Here is a 19,495-nt window from a genome sequence, read left to right on the forward strand (position 1 = left end):
TGAACCAGAAACAAAAATGATATACGTTTAAAACACATGACATCGTCCACCCTTGTCAAATGTAATAGCATGATCATTTCAGTTGTAATTCCTTCTTGTCCTAGCGTTACTTTGTTTCTTTGCTACGAACACTGAACTACTGCTCGTGCTCTAGATATGACAATCAACCACAAAATTCCCTGAACCAGCTAACATTAAACATAATCCAAAAAATCATGTGTCAATTCACGAGTTTGCTCACAGAGCACTTTGATCAATCTCTCGATTATTTCTTTGGAACTGGCGCACGCATCCTTTCGTCCTTCCAAGCATCGTTTTATAAAGAAATGGATGTATGGTGTGATAATAGATGTAAATTGGATATTTCCCATTGGGGTGAGGACGGCGAAACTCTAATCTACATATTCCACCCTGATTTAAATGGAAATGATATTATTGCATTGTCATAATTTGCTGTTAATCTTTTTGTGATTTTAGTTTCTTACATTTCCATTTACATCAAAGTCCTCTGTAGTCGTCATCCTCAACATCATGGTGCAGCCGATTTGAGGGAAAGAAAACTGACAATTACACTGTTTCTTGTCACCCTTGGATCACTGTTAACAATTCTGCCAACGATTATATGTACAACTGTATTCGTTTTCCATATCCAGTTACTTTTGGCTCTTTCCAGAGGAACATTTTCAACATTCTTACGACAGCTAATTTGCTATTCCTCAAGCATGAACTCGCTGATAAACCCTATAATCTATGCCATACAAATGCTTGAGTTAAGAGCAGGATTTTAAAAATAATTTTCCGCAATCCTTCAAGCCGACGCAGTCCGCTGCTGTTGTCTCCACGTAATATGAGAATAAATTAATTGATAGTAACCTAGGTTTGAGTAAATGAAAAAGATCTGACCAACTTTTGATTAGTTTAAAACGTACGTTCGTTACCAAGTTAATCTTACTGTGAAATTTGGTATAATCATCTGAGTTGATAACGTAAATTGGCCACTGTTAAGAGTTTCAAAGCCGATGTTTCGAGCGCTAGCCCTTCGTTCGGCTCTCCCACCGACATCGGTCAGAAGACTGTTATTGTTCAAAGAGATTGATAGTTTGTAATATCATGCTCTGTTAAGTGCTGAAAGATAAACAAAAATGTTCATTCGGTTACCCCTCAAATTGATGCCAAATCTGTCAAAAGAGACAGAGATATCCTAATTTTGAAATTCCTATTTGACCAGACATCTTGATGGCTTTCTTAATCCATTTCATTATTTTAGAAAATGACACCACTAAATGTGAATTTCCGTAGTTTGGACGTAGGATTGTTCCTCGCCCTGTACGTCGCCATGGTTTGTGTGACAGGTGCACGTATTTCAATCCTTGATACAAAAGTGAGAAGTTTCCTTCCCTGACAGACAATTGTTGATCACATCAGTCGTTTACCTTACTCGAGGATACCTACGATGCGATTATTGTGATATTTTTTTGGCCTCTCGTATCCTTGTTGATGTTAGTAGGGTAAGTTGCATGTAGAGGTTTTTTGGTCGTCAGATCCCTAACGAAAAGAAGCAAGATAAACTCTCAAAGGGAAAGGCACGTCAAGAACGGCAACAATGATGTTGATAAAGCTGACTCTCTGGTTGCAAATTTAAAATCTACTCATAACTGATTCATGAAACTCTCTGGGAAGAAAAAAATTCGAATTTATTTTGGCGTATCAATTTCTTTTCGTAAGTACTTTTCATTACTTGTCATTTCGAACAGAAGCAGACTCCGTATTTTATTTCTTTAATTTTCCTTTATTGTTGTTATCCTTGGAAGTCCTAATCCTTTTGATAAAAAATAAAAACATAAAAAAACAAGAAAAAACCACCAAAATGGTCGCCTGCGCAGCTGGCGGTTGCTCAGAAACATCAAGAATCAGAACCACATCAAAGTGCTCTGTGAGCAAACTCGTGAATTGACAGACGACCTACATGATTTTTTGGATTATGTTTAATGTTATCTGGCTTAGGGAATTTTGTGGTTGATTGTCATATTTAGAGTACGAGCAGTAGTTCAGTGTTCGCTAGTGTAGCAAAGAAACAAACTAACGTTGGGATAAGAAGGCATTACAATTGAAATGGTCATGCCATTTTATTTGACAAGGGTGGATGATGTCATGTGTTTTAAACATATGTCATTTTTGTTTCTGGTTCAAAAGAAAAAGGTGGTAGTAAATGTGGGTGAAAGGTGAAACTATCATTGTAAATATTTGAAAATCAAGGCAATACTGTATAAATGAAAGCATGAATGATTCTCTGTTTATCTAATAAGACAAACGGAAACGAGTTTTGAGTGTATGACTAAGCCCAGACTGCCCTAGGTAGATTTTTGGTCTCGTGCTAGGCAACGTATAATCAAGAACAAGATCGAATTTCATTTCAGGACCTATTTATCAATTGTTGTGGTGTATAACTTTCGCATTTGAGTACGTAATATTTATTTTGAATCTTCAAATTGTCTTGAAACTTAAAAGAAAATTGTTCGGTAAAAATTAACTGAAAATCGGTGGCAAAATTATTTGTTTAGGTGTTATTTGATTTTCGTGTTTACCCGTAATCTCGTCAGTTCCCGCCACATTCTGTTGCTTCACACAGAAAAAACGCACGACACGAAATGTAATGATCGATTTTGTCCCTAGTCTCAACGCATGACAGAAAAAGCTTTTGAACACCTGTTAACTCCGAACGCTTTGGAGTAAATAATATTTGTAATGAATCTTCGGATTGTTTTCAAGTTCAGGGATTGCAATTTACAATTTTATAAAAAACGAAGGCTGTTCTGTTATTTCAGTGTGAATCCTCGCACGCCCGCTAGTCGCTGGCGCCGCTTGTTGAAACTAAAACGAAAAAAAAAAAAAAAATTGCTGTTGAGCGGTAAGCCGGTTAAAGAAAACTGGTCGATTCCATCGGAAACGTTTAACTGCCAGAAGCAAGAATAACAGACTAAACTGTATCGCGGTGCAGTTCAGTACGGTAAAAGTTTTGTTTTTATGACACGAACTGTTCATATTGCTGTCATTACACGCACTTAATAAAGATTCCAGTTGAACGACTGCGTGCAATTTTGTACAGAAAATCTGTGAATAGCTGAGCTTTCAAAATTTTCTGTACACAAAGTAAGACTGTTTTAAGAAGGTCTTACGAATTCAAGGAGCTTTAAAAAACATGGACAACAATTTATAACTCGTGTTGTGCATGCGCAATACACGAGTTAAAAACGAGTGGCAAAGAATTGAGAAGCTTAGCTCGCAACAAAATACTCAAAGTAGTTCCTGCTGGTTCTCACGGTATCGTCTCTTATCAGCATTCAAACTTTTTAACTGACACATAAAACGTAATGTTTTGATACCCAGAACTTTGCTATTACATTTTCCACATCATATCGTTTTTCTCTTCTCTTCAGGTCACTCGGTTGGTGGTGGCTGGATCGATTGAAACTCAATGGCTCCAAGTCTCAACAATAGTGTCTATAATGACACGATCCAAAAGCACTGGAAGCCGCTTTCTCCATCACAATGTGTCCCGTGGTTTGCCGTGTTCAGCACTGAATGCCTAACCGTTGTCATCCTCAATCTCCTCACCATTATTGTATTTATGAAGCAGCGCCAGCTACAGCGCCAGAGTAAATTCTTGATCATCCACCAGGCCATAGTTGATCTCTTGGTCGGGTTGGTGTACGGGCCTCTGATGATTGAGTGGAGCGGAAGCTTCAACTGTGATCTGTGGGATTACCATAGGCCTGATGTCACTTTGTTACTTTTACTAGAGTTAGTCCTAGGGTTACAAGTCTATCAAGTTTCCCTTCTTAACCTCGCTGTTATTTCATTAGAACGAGTACACGCTACATTTCGTCCTTTCAAGCATCGTTTCATCAAGAAATGGGTTTATGGAGTGATTATAACAATCGTTTGGTTGGTTCCTAGCGTCATTAACTTATTCATAATAACTCACTCTTACGATTTTCTTAGACTGGTTTCTTTCGCATATTTTTTTACTCTTCTTTTTGTTGTCGTTGTATGTTATATTTCTATTTATCTCAAAGTCCGGTGTAGTCGTCATCTTCAACACCATGGCGTAACCGGCCTGCGGGAAAGAAAACTGACGAATACTTCATTTATTATCACCCTTGGGTCGTTAATAACGTTCTTACCGATGGTGGTATTCTGGGGCGTTCTGGCTTCTGATTCCAAGCTTTTCGATAACCTCTCCAATCAGTCATCATTTCACTTTGAAATGGTAAAAATAATATTTGTGGCTGCCAACTCACTAATAAATCCAATAATTTACGCTATACGGATGCCTGAAATTAGAGCAGGTATAATGCAAATAATTTTCCGCAGGGCTTTAAACCCTAATTATCCAATCGATATCCCAATTCAAAATATTTAAACATCTATTTAATTTAGACCTCGCTGTCATTTTATAGGAACAAGTACACGGTACATTTTGTCCTTTCAAGCATCGATTCATTAAGAAATAGGTTTATGGAGTGATGATAACAGTCATTTGGTTGGCGCCTGTCATCATAAACTCGATATTATCAGGAATGTACCCTTTACCTTTTTTCGTCAGATATTATGAACTTATCGTTTTTGCATTTTATTTTATCATACTTTTTGTCGTCGTTGTATGTTATACTTCTGTCTGTCTCAGAGTCCGTTGGAAAGAAAACTGACTGGTACTTTATCTCTTGTCGCTTTAGGATCTTTGATTATGTTCCTGCCAGAGATCGTTTTCTGCGGTTCTTGGGTTTCCAGTCCCGAGCTTGTTTCCATCTTTCCAATCAGTCTTTATTTACATTTTGATGGTAACGATAACATTTATAGTGGCCAACTCGTTGAGAAATCCTATGATTTATGCTATACGGATGCCTGAAGAAAGAACAGGCGTATTAGTAGTCATTTTCCGAAAGGCTCGGAACCCTATAAATCCAATCAATATCCCACTTGAAAATCTTTAAACATTTATTTAAAGAAAGAAAGGAAAGTCGAGAAGATTTTTAATCAGTTTGATTTTGCCTTCAATTCCGTCCGACTTACATTAATTACATCGTAATATAAAAAACCTCGATTCAGTAAAAGGTATTTCAGTAGTAACAATTAATTTGAAAAGATTGAGAGGGAACCCTACTTGTTTGTGTTAGTGTTGTGTAAAAATGAGAACGAAGAATGCTAATGAACTTGAGCCAAAATTTAGTGTTAAATCACAAAATGTTTCCTGAAATCATATTGAAAAGAAGCAAACAATGTCAGACAGGGTGAAACATTTTGACATAATTATACTGAATTATATAATTGTATATGTTATAAGATGTCTAAGATGATGCTTGACAGCTGCATAATAATAACATAAGGTGTTTGAAAGAAGACACATAAAAGAGTTCTTTGCATGGTTAAAATAACATTGACTTATTAGATAGGATCTTTTGGATGTGTGATAACCTTAAGGAATTTTTGGAAAGTGAAAAACATCATTGTAATTTTACATTATTCTAGAAGTGAAGGGGCATGGGCCCACTTCACTAAAATACGTTTACTCAGCATTCTATTAATACGCACGTGAAGAAGATGTACACCTAAGTAACAGAAAAACGACTTTTACAAAAAAAAGACGGGAAAAATAAATGCGAAGATACTTACCAAAAAACTAACCAAATGCTAAGGGAACATAAAAGACATGAAAAAGGTTTATATCGACGCAAAATAAGACACACTGCTAACAGGGGCATGAAACATGATATGTAAAGGGCGGCGTAATTTACATAAAGTACGAAAATAATGGTGGAGAAATGATACGTGGAAAAACGAAAAGAATTAGTGTGAATGAATGGGTGCGGAGATATAAGACCTACTTGAGAGAAAAAAGAAAAGATACACATTTGCCATAACAAGAAGGAGGTATAATTTGATATGCCTGTAATGTAAAATCGATAACTTATTAAAACCTCAATTGGTAGAAATGTTGTTTGATGTGGTTTTATTTTCTCTGACCGCATCTGCATCCTTTTTGGAACCAGAGGATGGGGAAGATATCGCTAACTAACTCTCTTAACAAATATAACAGAAACAGCCTGCGTTACAGGCGTTATCCGCTTTTGAGTTTGAGGCGGGAACAGAAAAGTGTGAGGAAAGCACGAGGTGTGAGAAGTCCAAGAAAAGGAACTTTTTCCCCTGCCTGTGTCTCGCCCGGAGTGATGGCCGATTAAACGACGGATAACTCCTTTACTTCTGACGCAAGCACGCCATGTTAAAAGACCAACTGACGATCCTTCCTAGGGAATCTTACATCACATAGAATATTTCCTTTTAAGGTATCACAGAAGGAAAATTAGCGTTTTCATTCAAACAGAGATAGCGTGAAAGTTATGCCCGCTATCCCAGTAATGGTATAAATTTTCTTAAAGCTTATAATAAAATTTAATTTTGCAATTTTTAATATTAAACAGAATGGGAGCTTATTTGTTCATGCAGAGACGTTTCAGATAACTTCATTTGACGACGCATTTTAATCAACACGTTTCTTTTTAACGTGATCTGCACATAACGAAATAAAAAAGGGTGTCTGGGATTTGTATTTTGAAGTTGGGTCGAGAAGGTTTAGTGTTACACGCGTGAATATGTAACCATTTGTGTCGAAGCAAAAAGAGGAGGAAAAAGGTCAGGCACAGAAAGGAAAGCTTCACTCGAAACACAACACAGCTTGTCAACGATCGGTGCTCGAAGTGTAATGCTACGCGAATGATGGTGGACTGACGACGATATTTTTCGCGAACTATCGCCTTCGGCAACTTCGATAGAAATAGATTTTTGGCCACTATATCTCTCAAGTCTATTAGGAGGCCTTATCTATACCAGTGAACTATATTTCCGCTCCGATGCAAACTGTAAAGAAATTTTCCTTTCGCCGCAACGGCAAAAGAGACTTGTCGCTTTTGAACACGATAACAGCTTGAAAACAACAATTTAATTAGAACAATAATCTCTCTAGCTTTCAGAAAGAACTATTAAATGAGCGATTTCAGAACTGTAAAAAAAACTGTACAGTGTGCTTTGAAAATCAACAGTGGTTTGAAATCGTTAATTCGGGGACGAGAAGAAGTTGCAGCATCATCAATCTCGCGCCTTCCGTTCTACTCTCAAATTACTTTTTGCTTTATAACTCTTGAAGGAAAAAAAGATACCAAGATAAAATTTCAGAAGTTGATAGAACTTGATTTCTTTTATAAGATACTACATTTTTAGGAAATTGAAAAAAAAAGGTTTTTTTTCCTTCTTCCTTCTTTGAAAGCTTATGGAAAACATTACATCACCTCTCGCACTTCTTTCGCGCTCGTCTCACATATGCCTCCGCCATTAAAACGAAGAAATTAAGCCACCTGTTAAGCAAACCGATCTACGAACTCACTGTCGGAGGTAAAATGATATTGAAAGGACGCAGATCTTCATCTTAAGATCTTCCTGCTCGCGGTGTTCGAGCAGCCGCACAATGAAAGGAAAAAAAGATTTGTCTTTTGAACAAAAATTGATTCAACGGTGAAAGGTTTTACATTATTATAGTTTATGGGTATTTACTTTCTGCAAGTATTGCATGAAATTTTCTCTTTTCGGCAAATTCTAAAACTTTTTTATAGTGCACTTTACTTCTTATATCATCATGTAATATTTTTGTATTTCAGTAAATAGCGTTTGAGTAGATTAACCTTGAAATTTACCTAAAAATGTGGTGCTTTCTCAAAGTGCTTTATGACAGATTGTTAATTATTTAGATTGGTTGTCCTTGTTTCCTTCGCCTCCTTAATTTTTGTTACAATTGAGCCAGATGCTGCATTTAGAACGGTACTTAGCCACCTTTCATCATCAGATGTCAAATCATGTGACTTGTTAAAGCTAAAAGCCTCATCATTTAGAAGACTTTTATTGGTCAAAGACACCAACTATTTATTGCACCGTACTCTGTTAAGTTTCGAAATATAAACAAAACTGTGCATTTCGGTTACCTCTCGAAATGATCTCAAATCTATCCGAGGAGAAAAATATGTCCCAATTTTAAGATTACTATTTAACCACACAATTTCATGGTTTTCTTAATTTACTTCATCGTTTAAACGTAAGTAGCACAAGCATTCTATCTTCTTTTTAGATAATGTCGTCACTTAACGTGAATTTGCGTCGTTTGGATCTAGGATTGATTCTCGCCTTGTACCTCGCTAGGTTTTTTGGGCCAGGTGCATGTATTTCGATCCCACATACAAAAGAAAGAACTTTCTTTCCAACACAGACAAGTGTAGTTGGCATCAGCCGTTTTTCTTAATTGAGGATATCTGCGATGCGATGTTGTGATGTTTTTCTCAGTTCTCATATCTTTGTTTTTCTGGAAAATCAATTTGAGTTCGCAAATACTCTTAATCAATTTTCATTTCGAACAGAAGCTTCCTCATCATTTTGTTTGTTAAGTAGTCTTTTCTTTTAAAAATTATCCCGAGTAGTAGTCCTTTGAATGGAAAAGTGCGCCAAACTATTTGCTCGCGCAGCTGCTTGTTTTGTTGCGCTTGTTTTGTTGCGCTCAGAACCAAGAAGAACAAGTACACTCTCTTTTTATCGAGCACCCAAGGACCAAGCAAATTACGAATGTTTTAACTCGAGAACCAGCATGATATCAAGAACTTTGGTCTCTACTTTTACATTATAGACGTTTCTTTCCTGTTCAGGTCGTTCGGTTGGCTTTCGTTGGTTCCAGTGTTACTCAATGTCTGTCAATCCCAACAATGGTACCTACAAGATCCACGATGCCTTCTCCATTACAATGTATTCCATGGTTAGTTGTATTAGGCACTGAATGTCTTACCACTGTCATCCTCAATGTCATAATAATCATTGCATTTGTGAAGCAGCGCCAGCCACTGCGCCGGAGTAAATACTTGATCATCCACCAGGCCATCGTAGATCTCTTGGTTGGGTTGGTGTTCGGGCCTCTGATGATTGAAAGGCGCGGAAGCTTCAGCTGTGATCTGTGGGATTACCGTAGGCCTGATATCACTTGGTTACTTATTCTAGAAAATGTTTTAGGTTTACAAGTTTATCAAGTTTCCCTTCTAAACCTCGCTGTCATTTCATTAGAGCGAGTACACGCTACATTTCGTCCTTTCAAGCATCGTTTCATCAAGAAATGGGTTTATGGAGTGATTATAACAATCATTTGGTTAGTGCCTACCGTCATGAACTCGATATTATCAGGAATAGTGCCCTATACTTTTTTCTTCATCTATCATCCAATAATCGTATTTGCGTTTTATTTTACCCTACTTTTTGTCGTTGTTGTGTGTTATACTTCTATCTGTCTCAAAGTCCGTTGCAATCGTCTTCCTCGGCACCATGGTGCAGCTGGTGTGAGAGAAAGAAAACTGACGAGTACTTTACTTCTTGTCACTTTTGGATCGCTAATAACGTTCTTGCCAAAGATTGTTTTTTGGGGTTTATGGCTTCCCAGTCCTAAGCCTGTTTTCAACCTTTACATTTGGTTACCATTTGATTATTCGATGATAGTAATAACATTTGTAGTGGCCAACTCGTTGATAAATCCTATAATTTATGCTATACGAATGCCTGAGGTAAGAACAAGCATATTTTTAATAATTTTCCGTAGGGCTCGGAACCCTATAAATCCAATCGATATCCCGCTTCAAAATCTTTAAACATCTATTTAAGGGTGCAAAAAAATTTTAGAAAGAATGGAAAGTCGGGAGGACTTTTTACCGATTTGATTTTGCCGTCAGTATCGTCCGATTTTCGTTAGTTACACCGTGATATAGTCTATCCTTGCGGATAGTGCTCGATGCGTCCGCAGAGCGTGGTAATCTAAAAGTTGGACAAATCAGTAAGACATAACTTTTCTCTGACTCTGAGTTCCGCGCTTGAAACTCAGAGTCACAGAAAAGTTATGTCTTATTGATTTGTCCAACTTTCAGATATACATGTATATATATATTTACAGATTCGGTCCAGCAGTAAAAGGCATTTTAATGGTAAAAATGTACTTTTGAGAGGATTGAAAACGACTGTTATTTGTTAATGTTGGCATTAAGTGAAAATGAGAAATGTATAATTCTATTGGGCTCAAGGCAACAGTTGGTGCTAAATCACAAAATATTCCATGTAATTATATTTGAAAGGTGCATTCGAAAGATTTCAGACAAGGTGAAACGTTTTGAAATGGTTATAATTATAAAATTTATTAGATGACGATTGATAGTTTCATAATACCAACGTAAAGTGGTTTAACGTAGACGCATGAAGGAGATCTTTGCCTGATTAAGATAATATTAACCCGTGTTGAAACCATAAGCAGTTTTTTCAGTGTGAAAAACATCATGATTGTAATTTTACATTATTCTAGAAGGAAGTATTCATTTGACTTGCATGTAGTTTAAAATCGATAACTTATTAAAACCTCAATTTGTGGAATTGCTGTCTGGTGCACTTTTCTTTTTTTTTTTCACCGCTCCAACGGACGTCAGGCGGGTATAGAAAACTGCGAGGAAAGCGCAAGGTGTGTCGGAAACGTGAAAGACGAGGAGCTCATTCTCTTGCCCGTGTCTTGCCTGGAGTGATGGCCGATTAAACGAAGGATAACTCCTTTAATCCTGATCAAGCACGCCATGTCACAAGACCAACTAAACATCATTCTTAGCGAATCTTAATTACTTAGAAGTATCAACAAGTGTCTCTCTAAGACATAATAATTACGTATGCCAGTAAACAGTGTTTGATAGATTAACCTTGAAATTTACTGAAAATTGTTTCCTTCTTTTAGTGCTTTGTGACAGGCTGTTTATTCAATCGGGTCAGTTATCTTTGTTTCCTTCGACTCCATAAAAAATGCTGCATTGGGAAGAGAAGGTTTGGTCACCTTGTACTACCACTAAGAATAAGCTTGAAGTAAAATAGCCGTAGTCCATCTCTAATATTTTCATGTTATATTTTTAGGACCGTACTATCGCTTGAACAAGGGAAAGCATTTGTAAACTGAAAGGTATTACTAAGTTCACCTTTTTTTTTTTGCAAAAGTAGCATGGTGAAAACGTAAAACTCTTATGAGGTCACCCTTATGATTCCAAAATTATTTTTTATCTGATACGAATGAATAGTGAAGTGATGTATGGCAACATCACTCGTTTGTCTTTTTTGTTGTATCTTTACTGTCAAGGTATTCTGTTGTTGATACATGTTATTTACGATTTTGACTGAAAATTTATGCTTCGACGTGAAGAATAAAGAAGAACAAGGAAAAAACATCAGATGACAAGTCGTTCGAGTTATAGAAGAAAAACCTCATCGGTCAGAAGATTTTTAGTGGTCAAAGAGAATTATAATTTTGTACGCTATACTTAGTTTAATGAGATGTTCATTTCGGTTACCCCTCTAACAATATGTTTGCAAAAATTTCAGCATCTTCATTGGTTGAGAACAAGTCAATGTATCTTAAACAGTACAAAAAGTTGAACAAGACAAAAATACCCAACAAAGTCGGGTGAGTGTTAGGCTTCCCAGAAAGGCCATGAAAAAAGTATTAAAACGTAGGTAAACATAAATTAGTTAATTATCATAGAGGTTTCAACATTAATTCGGAGACACTTATTTTACATTTCAGACTCAACACAAAACATGTGAAATAAAAATAATATTTTAATAGTAATGATCAAAATAAAACAGCTGTTCACACTCTGTGATTCACATTTTGAATACTATATTTACATTCTCGGATTAAAATAACTGCGAAAAATGAAGCTTCGGCCTAGACAAAAGATTGCGAGATGGTTATTTGACCGGATTTAGACGGTTTTAGGGTTCTGCAGGGTACCATTTTTCAAATACCTACCCTAAATTCTGGCATGCGCAATGCACAGAGTATAGGATTTATTAGCGAGTTGGCCAAGAATAATGTTAGTGTGGCGCAAGAAATTTACAGATGTAAGGAAAATTTTGGAACGGCAATGATATGAATATAGACCATACCTTCGTCAATAACTATTGGTAGAAAGGTTAATAATGATGCACAGGTAACAAGACGCAATGTCCTCGTCAGTTTTCTTTCCCTCAGACCGGCTGCATCATGATGTCGAAAAAGACGATCACGATGAACTTTGATATAAATTGAAATATAACAAATACAAATGAAAACAATAAGAAAGAGAAAAGAAGAATAAACCATAATAAGATTTAACTTCCAATCTGTTATTTCTTGTATTGTACCCCTACGTATTATTTTTCATAAATGGATAAAAGCTATAACTAGCCTATATATGAACCCATTTCTTGATGAAACGATGCTTCAAAGGGCGATATGTTGCGTGTGCGTATTCCAACGAAAATGAACGCGACATTAACAAGATGTGTTAAGAGGGAAAAAAGGACGTATTGCTAAACTTACTCTGGTATATCCCAACTCTTCTCGAAACACCAAGCCACGAATAAAATAATCTGCATCGGCCCTGATACAGCCTCGACTAACATATCAACTGTGGCCAGATGAATGATCAAGTATGTACTTCGGCGCTGGGGCTGGCGCTGTTACGTATTGTCTAAAAAGAAAAAAGAATACAAACTTGTTAGATTTATTTTAAGTTGCCACATGCACCGTCGAATTAACTCGTTTCTTTAATTTTCCATCATGAATTCGGCGTTAAGCAGTTGTTAAGTTATTTAGACTGTTAGCTTCACGAGGTTAACTATGGTTAGTTTTTATGTTCAATTCTTCCTTGGTGATTGTACTTGTAAACAGCGTCGAATTTTCATCCTCCGTACTGAATTTGTAACCAAACTCTTTTGTCCGAGGAGCACGACCCTCGACGATAATTTATGAAAAAGGGCGGTACCTTAGATACAACCTTCTTTTCCATCTTTTCTATTTATCCTTTTGTTATATAACAACCGTGAAGCGGCGATTTCGAGATCCTTCGATTCAGTTTGCCTACGAAATGCGTGATGGCTAAGTTGAATGAATCAATAGAACAGGTGGACAGGAAGAGGACGGTAATTAATTATATCAATACATCAAACGACTTCTTACCTTACAGCTGCAGAACATATTGTAGTCCAGTTACCTTCAAGAAAATATCTTAAAATAGCTTCAAATCGTTCTTTTGCTTGGGGGGAATAAGTTAATTTAAAGGTCAATCCTACAGTTACGCTTTAAATTTTGTGATTCTACTTTTTATGAAATTACAAATCATGGAAACATCAACAGAATCAGATGAAAGGAACTTTTGCAATGCTTACTTTCCAATTACCTCGCGCTTCCTTTTATGTTTTGAATTTCATTAATTTTTTTTTACCCTAGATGTCTTATATCTTTAACTATTCTTGCTATTATTCCGCTCACAACTCGGTCTTTTTGGAAAGCAAGAAGATTAAACTTATGATTTTATCTCGGAGGAACTGAACGATTTTCTGACATATAACTAAGGACAAAGCATTTTCATGTCACAGCACTCAGACACTCTCCATTAACACTGGCTTCAGTAAAGGGGGACGATAACCTTCGCTCAAACTGGATGGGCAGAGATGAATTCAAAACTAAGTCGAAATATGAAATTAAACATGCATCTATTATGATACGCAATTTGTATAAATTGTAAAAAATGAGAATTAAAAGAGAAAAGTAAGGAAAATTTCAACGCAAATATGGTTGGCCACTTTATAGCTCACCATAGTTTATCGACACCGCGGTGAATTAAGCTCCTTTAAGCCGTATACTGAAATTTTGCTGAGCTAGCGTGATCTGGAAATGATTTTAAAACAGCATAGCTTTCGTAAATAACGACAAAAAATCTGTTGCTAAATCTCTTGGAGTTTCGGCTAAATAAAAGTTTTAAGTCACCAAAGGACTCAGTTGTTATAATTAAGCCTGCGTTCTTATGGAGTTTGCCAAATACGGGTATGTTTTAGATTAATTGTGTCAATAAAAAATTGCCACTTTAGGTTAAGTTCGCTCATCATATGGTATCCGTTTTAACTGGGGTCTCCAGTTGACGCAATATTCCAGTCTTAGAAAAAGTATGATTTTTTTGTTGTCGTTTATAGGACTGAATACCGCTTTTTCCGCCAACTTGCTGTTGATCATTTACATTGATAATAATGCACCCGATCCTTGTGGTCCCGCTCGTTGTTTGTCTCTTTGTTCTGAAATATATTTTAACTTGTGGTTTACCATTACAAGTCAGGCTAAACACAAAACATGTGTAACGACAAATAGTATTTTAATATGGATAATGAAAATTACGGCTGTACAGATTCTTTGATTAGCTAAACCATTTTTAATATTTTATTTACATTTTCTGATCAAGACTATCGCAAAAAATGAAGCGTCGGCCTGAACTAAAGATTGCGAAGTGGATATTCGACCGGATTTCGATGGTCTTGGGGCGTCCTACGGTATATCAACTTTGATATACCTACCCTAAATTCTGGCATCCGCACTGCATAAAGAATAGGATTTATTAGCGAGTTGGCCAAGAATAATGTTAGTATAGTGCCACCAATTTGCAGATAAGTGGACCAGTTTGGAATGGACATGACATGAAGGAAAATTATACTTTCCCAAATAGTAAGTGGTAGAAAAGTTAATAATGACGCAGAGGTGACAAGAAACGATGTACTCGTCAGTTTTCTTTCCCTCAGGCCGGCTGCACCATGAAGTTGATGTTGATGACTACAACGAACTTTGATATAAATGGAAATGTAACATAGGCACACGAGAACCAGAAGAATGAAATAAGAACAATAAACCCAAATTACGTTTAATGGCCAATCGGTTACTATTTCTATTGTACCTTTGCATATTGTTGATAAATATATAAAAGCTATAACTAGTCCATACACCCATTTCTTGATTAAACGATGCTTAAAAGGGCGATATGTTGCGTGTACTCGTTCCAGCGAAATGAACGCAAGATTGACAAGGGATGCAAAGGGGAAAAAGGGACGTATTGCTAAACTTATTCTTGAAAACGTTATATCCCAAATCTTCCCGTAACACTCAGCCATGATTGCATAAACCTGCATCGGCCCTGATATGGCCCCGACTAACAAATCAGCTATGGCAAGGTGGATAATCAAGTATGTACTCTTCCTCTGTAGCTGGCGCTGCTTCACAAATACAATAATGGTGGTGATGTTGAGGATGACTATGGCCAGACATTCAATGCTGAGCACAGCAAACCACGGAATACAGGAAGAGGTTGAAAGCGACCTCTGGTGCTTGAGGCTCGTGATATTGTGAGAAGCTACACAAGAGTTGGAAGCCATCGACTTCCACTAAGATTGGTTTACCGCAGACCAAATAATCTAAATATGAATGAAAACATAACAGTCTACAGAAAGCAAAAAATAGTAACGATATTCCAGGACAAGGACTATTGTTGATGGTCTTTCTACTTGATGGACTATGGATGTATGTCATACTAGTAAGCGGCGAAAAGTTTTATCGATCTTAACTGATGAGTGATAGTTAACAATTGCCGCAGAACTTTTACAAAGAATCAAGTTTTGTACGAATTATCAACTGGTGGAAAATAATATTTTTCAAAGACAAAGAGTTTAAATAATTTTCAAAACAATTCAGCGTCCTCTTGTTACCTAATCAAAAAAATGGGGAAAATTAAATAAATTTAGCTCAACAAATTTCCTCGAAACGCATCACCCCGGAATTTTACTTAACTTAATCTTCATTATCAACAATTTTAAACATTAAGTTCCGTCGGCTTACCTTGACTGAACAACTAGTTATTCTTGGAGAAAAGAAAACTACCACTTGTAACTTTAAATAATCACTGAGCGTGGAGTGAAACTGTAGCAGTGCCTTGCTATAACATTGAGAGATGAAAATTCCTAGTAACGAGCCGACTCGACTAAATAACATAAATAATATGTTTAAAAAGAAAAAAGAAATGCATGCAAAATACGGTCATTCATGATTTCTCAAATTGTATTACGAGAGGCATACCACAAGAAATCTTAAGGATAGAAAGTTATCATCAGCGGCAACACTCAAAGGTAAAGGAAGAGAAGACTCCGGCCAAGCTTAGCTACCTCAGCTGAAATCACCCGTCGAAATCCTTCAATTTATATAGTATTCCTACGTGATGGCTAAGTTGAATGAATCAGCAGGACAGGTAGACAGGAAGAGGAAGTAAATGAAATATGTTCATACATCAAATGACTTCATACTTTACAGCGGTAGACAACATTTAGCGCCCTTTCCTCCAATAAAATTTCCTGAAATAGAAATCGCCATATCGCCATATTGCCATTTTGTCTGGAGGGAATGAGTTTTTCTTAACGCTGATCCTTAAGCTTTATGGACAAAGCATTCTAAACAAACAATGGTTAAAATTATGACCAATTTACGACTACGGTTAACCCAAGATAACAGAAAATGACACATTGTAGAAAGGAAAGATTTTTACAACCAACGTTTTTTTTGTTATGACTAACAGTTAAAAGTTGTCAATTTCTACGCCCAGCGGCTAAATGTTTTTTTGCCGGGTTTTTTGCCGTTTTACGGCTAAACGTCAACCCCATTGACACACTCCAACAACTGCCTGTAACACTGGCTACAACGAGGGTGGAAATCTACGTCTGTTCTCGAAAAACGCAGATATGGCTGGAGATAGCGTGGGCGCTATTCCCTTATACCATTTTGTAACTCGACATCCTAAATAGACATCGTGGTGCATTTGGCTCTGAACACGAACACGAACTGAACACGTACGGCCCCACGAACAGTACAGCTTTTATAAAAGACGAAAAAAATCACATATAAAACCCTTTCAAGATTATGCTAAACAAAAGGTTTGAATCACTAAAGGACTCAATTTTGTTGATCTGTCTGGGAATTGCCAGTTACGACTATGTTCCATATTAAGTGTGTCAAGAAAAAATGGCGACTTTGGCTTAATATGTTCGTTAAACATTGGGTGTCCGTTTGATTGGGGTCTGCTTGATATACTGTTCCAGTCTTAACACAAATTGAGGATTAAAACGGAAGTGGATATGCCAGGTGCATTTTATCTTTGCACTATGATGATATTTCACAGTTTTGTTTACTTGCTAACAGAGGGCACTCACGGGTTCATGCGTGCAATTTACTAAGATTGACTAAAACCCTCCTAAGGGTGAATTGATTGTCACGCAAAAGAATAGATTTACAAGCGCGCACATATTCAACTGTTTTAGGAATTGAAATACACGCATAGTGTTTTTTTTGGTGCTGTTTTAAGGGTGAAATGTGAGAGTGAATGAAACGACAGAAACAAGATAGCCACGTTATCGAAAAACTGGCACATTGCTCCTAATTTCTCGGAAACCAGAGTCTTCACTATATAAGCGACGAAGTATGATAAACTGTGAAAAGGTATGAAATTCTTGACGTGTGATGAATGCGAAGATGAATACAACAAGGAACTATGTGAGTCTATACATTTGTAGTAAACGCTAGTGTATAGACCGTTGCCTTCAATTGAAATTTTGATGGCCAAAAGAGCCAAAAAAAGTGTTGGAAATTTCCCAGGTATATTTCAGAGCCGGGTGAAAGGAATTGACGGCGGTTTTAAACTGACTGACCTCCTTTCTGATAGAGGAGGTAGCGAGGTAGCAGTATAGTACAGTATTATACCGATAAGTCGGTTTCTTGTTCAAACCTGCTATGTGACCCACGCTTCGACATTGGAAAAAAAAAGAACGAAAAAAAAATTATTTATATAACATCATCAGGTGACAAATGGGCTGAGTTATAAAAGCGAAGAACCTCATCGATCAGAGGACTTTTATTGTTCAAAGAGATTGATGGTTTGTTATATCATGCTCTGTTAAGTGTTGAAAGATAAACAAAAATGTTCATCCGGTTACCCCTCAATTGATGTCAAATCTGTCGAAGGAGACAGAGATGTCCTAATTTTAAAATTTCTATTTGACCAGACATCTTCGTGACTTTCTTAATTCATTTCATCGTTTTAGAAAATGACACCACTTAATGTGGATTTGCGTCGTTTGGACCTAGGACTGATCCACGCCCTGTACGTCGCTATGGTTTGTGTGACAGGTGCACGTACCTCAATCCTTTTTCCTTCAAAAGTAAGAAGTTTCCATCCCTGACCAACAATTGTTGTTCACATCAGTCGTTTACCTTACTCTAGGATATCTACGATGCGATTATTGTGTTAATTTTTTGGCCTCTCGTATCCTTGTTGATGTTATTAAAGTACGTTGGATGTTGAGGTTCTTTACTTCGTCAGATCCATAACGAAAAGAAGCAAGATAAACAGTGATGTTGATAAAGCTGACTTTCTAGTTGAAAATTTAAAATCTACTCAAGACTGATTCATGAAACTCTCTGGGAAGAAAAAATTCGAATTTATTTTGGCAAATCAATTTCCTTTCGCTAGTACTTTTCATCACTCGTCATTTCGAACAGAAGCAGATTCAGTATTTTATTTGTTTAATTGTCTTTTCTTGTTGTTATCTTTGGAAGCCCTTATCCTTTTGATAAAGAAAGAAAGAAAAAAGAAAAAAAAACACCAAAATGGTCGCCTGCGCAACTGGTGGTTTCGCTAGCCCTTAGAAACATTAATAATCAGAACCAAAAAATGAGTGGCAAAGATTTGAGAAGCTTAGCCCGCAATAAAACATTCAAAGGAACCATGTTGGTTCTCACGGCATCGTCTCTTGCCAGCGTTCAAACTCTTTAACTGACACACGAAACGTAATTTCTTGGTATCCAGAACTTTGCTATTATATTTTCCACATCATATCCTTTTTCTCTTCTCTTCAGGTCACTCAGTTGGTGGTGGCTGGGTCGATTGAAACTCAACTTCAAGTCTCAAGAATAGTGCCTATAATGACGCGATCCAAAAGTAAAGGAAGCCGCTTTCTCCATCACAATGTATCCTATTGTTTGCGGCGTTTAGCACTGAGTACCTGACCGTTGTCATCCTCAATCTCTTCACCATTATTGTATTTGTTAAGCAGCGCCAGCTACAGAGCCAGAGTAAATACTTGATCATCCACCAGGCCATTGTAGATCTCTTGGTCGGGTTGGTGTACGGGCCTCTGATGATTGAATGGAGCGGAAGCTTCAACTGTGATCTGTGGGAGTACAATAGAAATGATATTACTTTGTTATTTATACTAGAATTAGTCCTAGGGCTACAAGTCTATCAAGTTTCCCTTCTTAACCTCGCTGTTATTTCATTAGAACGAGTACACGCTACATTTCGTCCTTTCGAGCATCGTTTCATCAAGAAATGGGTTTATGGAGTGATGATAATAATCATTTGGTTGTTGCTTAGCGTCATGAGCACGTTCATAATAACTCACTCTGACGACATTTTTGGACTGATTTCTTTCGCATTTTTTTTATTCTTCTTTTTGTTGTCGTTGTATGTTATATTTCTATCTATCTCAAAGT

General features: G+C 36.8%; 3 protein-coding genes, 1 long non-coding RNA gene and 1 pseudogene across 5 annotated transcripts; 3 read left to right on the forward strand and 2 right to left on the reverse strand.

Annotated features, from left to right (window-relative positions):
- The first annotated feature begins 1,437 nt into the window (after positions 1-1,437).
- Positions 1,438-4,671, forward strand: LOC136279900 (lysophosphatidic acid receptor 1-B-like). 2 transcript variants are annotated; one of them, XM_066164347.1, is made up of 2 exons: positions 1,438-1,508; positions 3,438-4,671. In XM_066164347.1, the coding sequence occupies exon 2, from the start codon at positions 3,476-3,478 to the stop codon at positions 4,421-4,423; it is 948 nt and encodes a 315-aa protein (XP_066020444.1). In that variant the 5' UTR covers positions 1,438-1,508; positions 3,438-3,475; the 3' UTR covers positions 4,424-4,671. The 2 variants fall into 2 exon arrangements, with proteins under 2 accessions (XP_066020444.1, XP_066020443.1); XM_066164346.1 differs by lacking the exon at positions 1,438-1,508 and adding an exon at positions 1,592-1,720.
- On the reverse strand, positions 3,613-4,940 carry LOC136279901 (uncharacterized). The gene is made up of 3 exons (XR_010717053.1): positions 4,648-4,940; positions 4,185-4,260; positions 3,613-3,754 (listed from the first exon to the last, which is right to left on the reverse strand). It is a non-coding gene; the product is annotated as an uncharacterized lncRNA (long non-coding RNA).
- A 3,879-nt stretch (positions 4,941-8,819) lies between these two features.
- Positions 8,820-9,725, forward strand: LOC136280030 (melanocortin receptor 5-like). The gene has a single exon (XM_066164636.1). The coding sequence runs from the start codon at positions 8,820-8,822 to the stop codon at positions 9,723-9,725; it is 906 nt and encodes a 301-aa protein (XP_066020733.1).
- A 4,681-nt stretch (positions 9,726-14,406) lies between these two features.
- On the reverse strand, positions 14,407-15,336 carry LOC136280032 (trace amine-associated receptor 9-like). Its single transcript, XM_066164637.1, has one exon. The coding sequence runs from the start codon at positions 15,334-15,336 to the stop codon at positions 14,407-14,409; it is 930 nt and encodes a 309-aa protein (XP_066020734.1).
- Positions 15,337-18,048: 2,712 nt separating this feature from the next.
- Positions 18,049-19,495, forward strand: part of LOC131799461 (adrenocorticotropic hormone receptor-like) — a 1,811-nt pseudogene continuing 364 nt past the window's right edge.

The sequence above is a fragment of the Pocillopora verrucosa genome, chromosome 3 (assembly GCF_036669915.1).
Source record: "Pocillopora verrucosa isolate sample1 chromosome 3, ASM3666991v2, whole genome shotgun sequence".
Classification (NCBI taxonomy): domain Eukaryota; kingdom Metazoa; phylum Cnidaria; class Anthozoa; order Scleractinia; family Pocilloporidae; genus Pocillopora; species Pocillopora verrucosa.

Excerpts from the sequence above, each read along its gene's own strand:
- LOC136279900 (XM_066164347.1), top strand. The coding sequence starts at position 3,476 with ATGGCTCCAAGTCTCAACAATAGTGTCTATAATGACACGATCCAAAAG.
- LOC136280030 (XM_066164636.1), top strand. The coding sequence starts at position 8,820 with ATGCCTTCTCCATTACAATGTATTCCATGGTTAGTTGTATTAGGCACT.
- LOC136280032 (XM_066164637.1), bottom strand. The coding sequence starts at position 15,336 with ATGGCTTCCAACTCTTGTGTAGCTTCTCACAATATCACGAGCCTCAAG.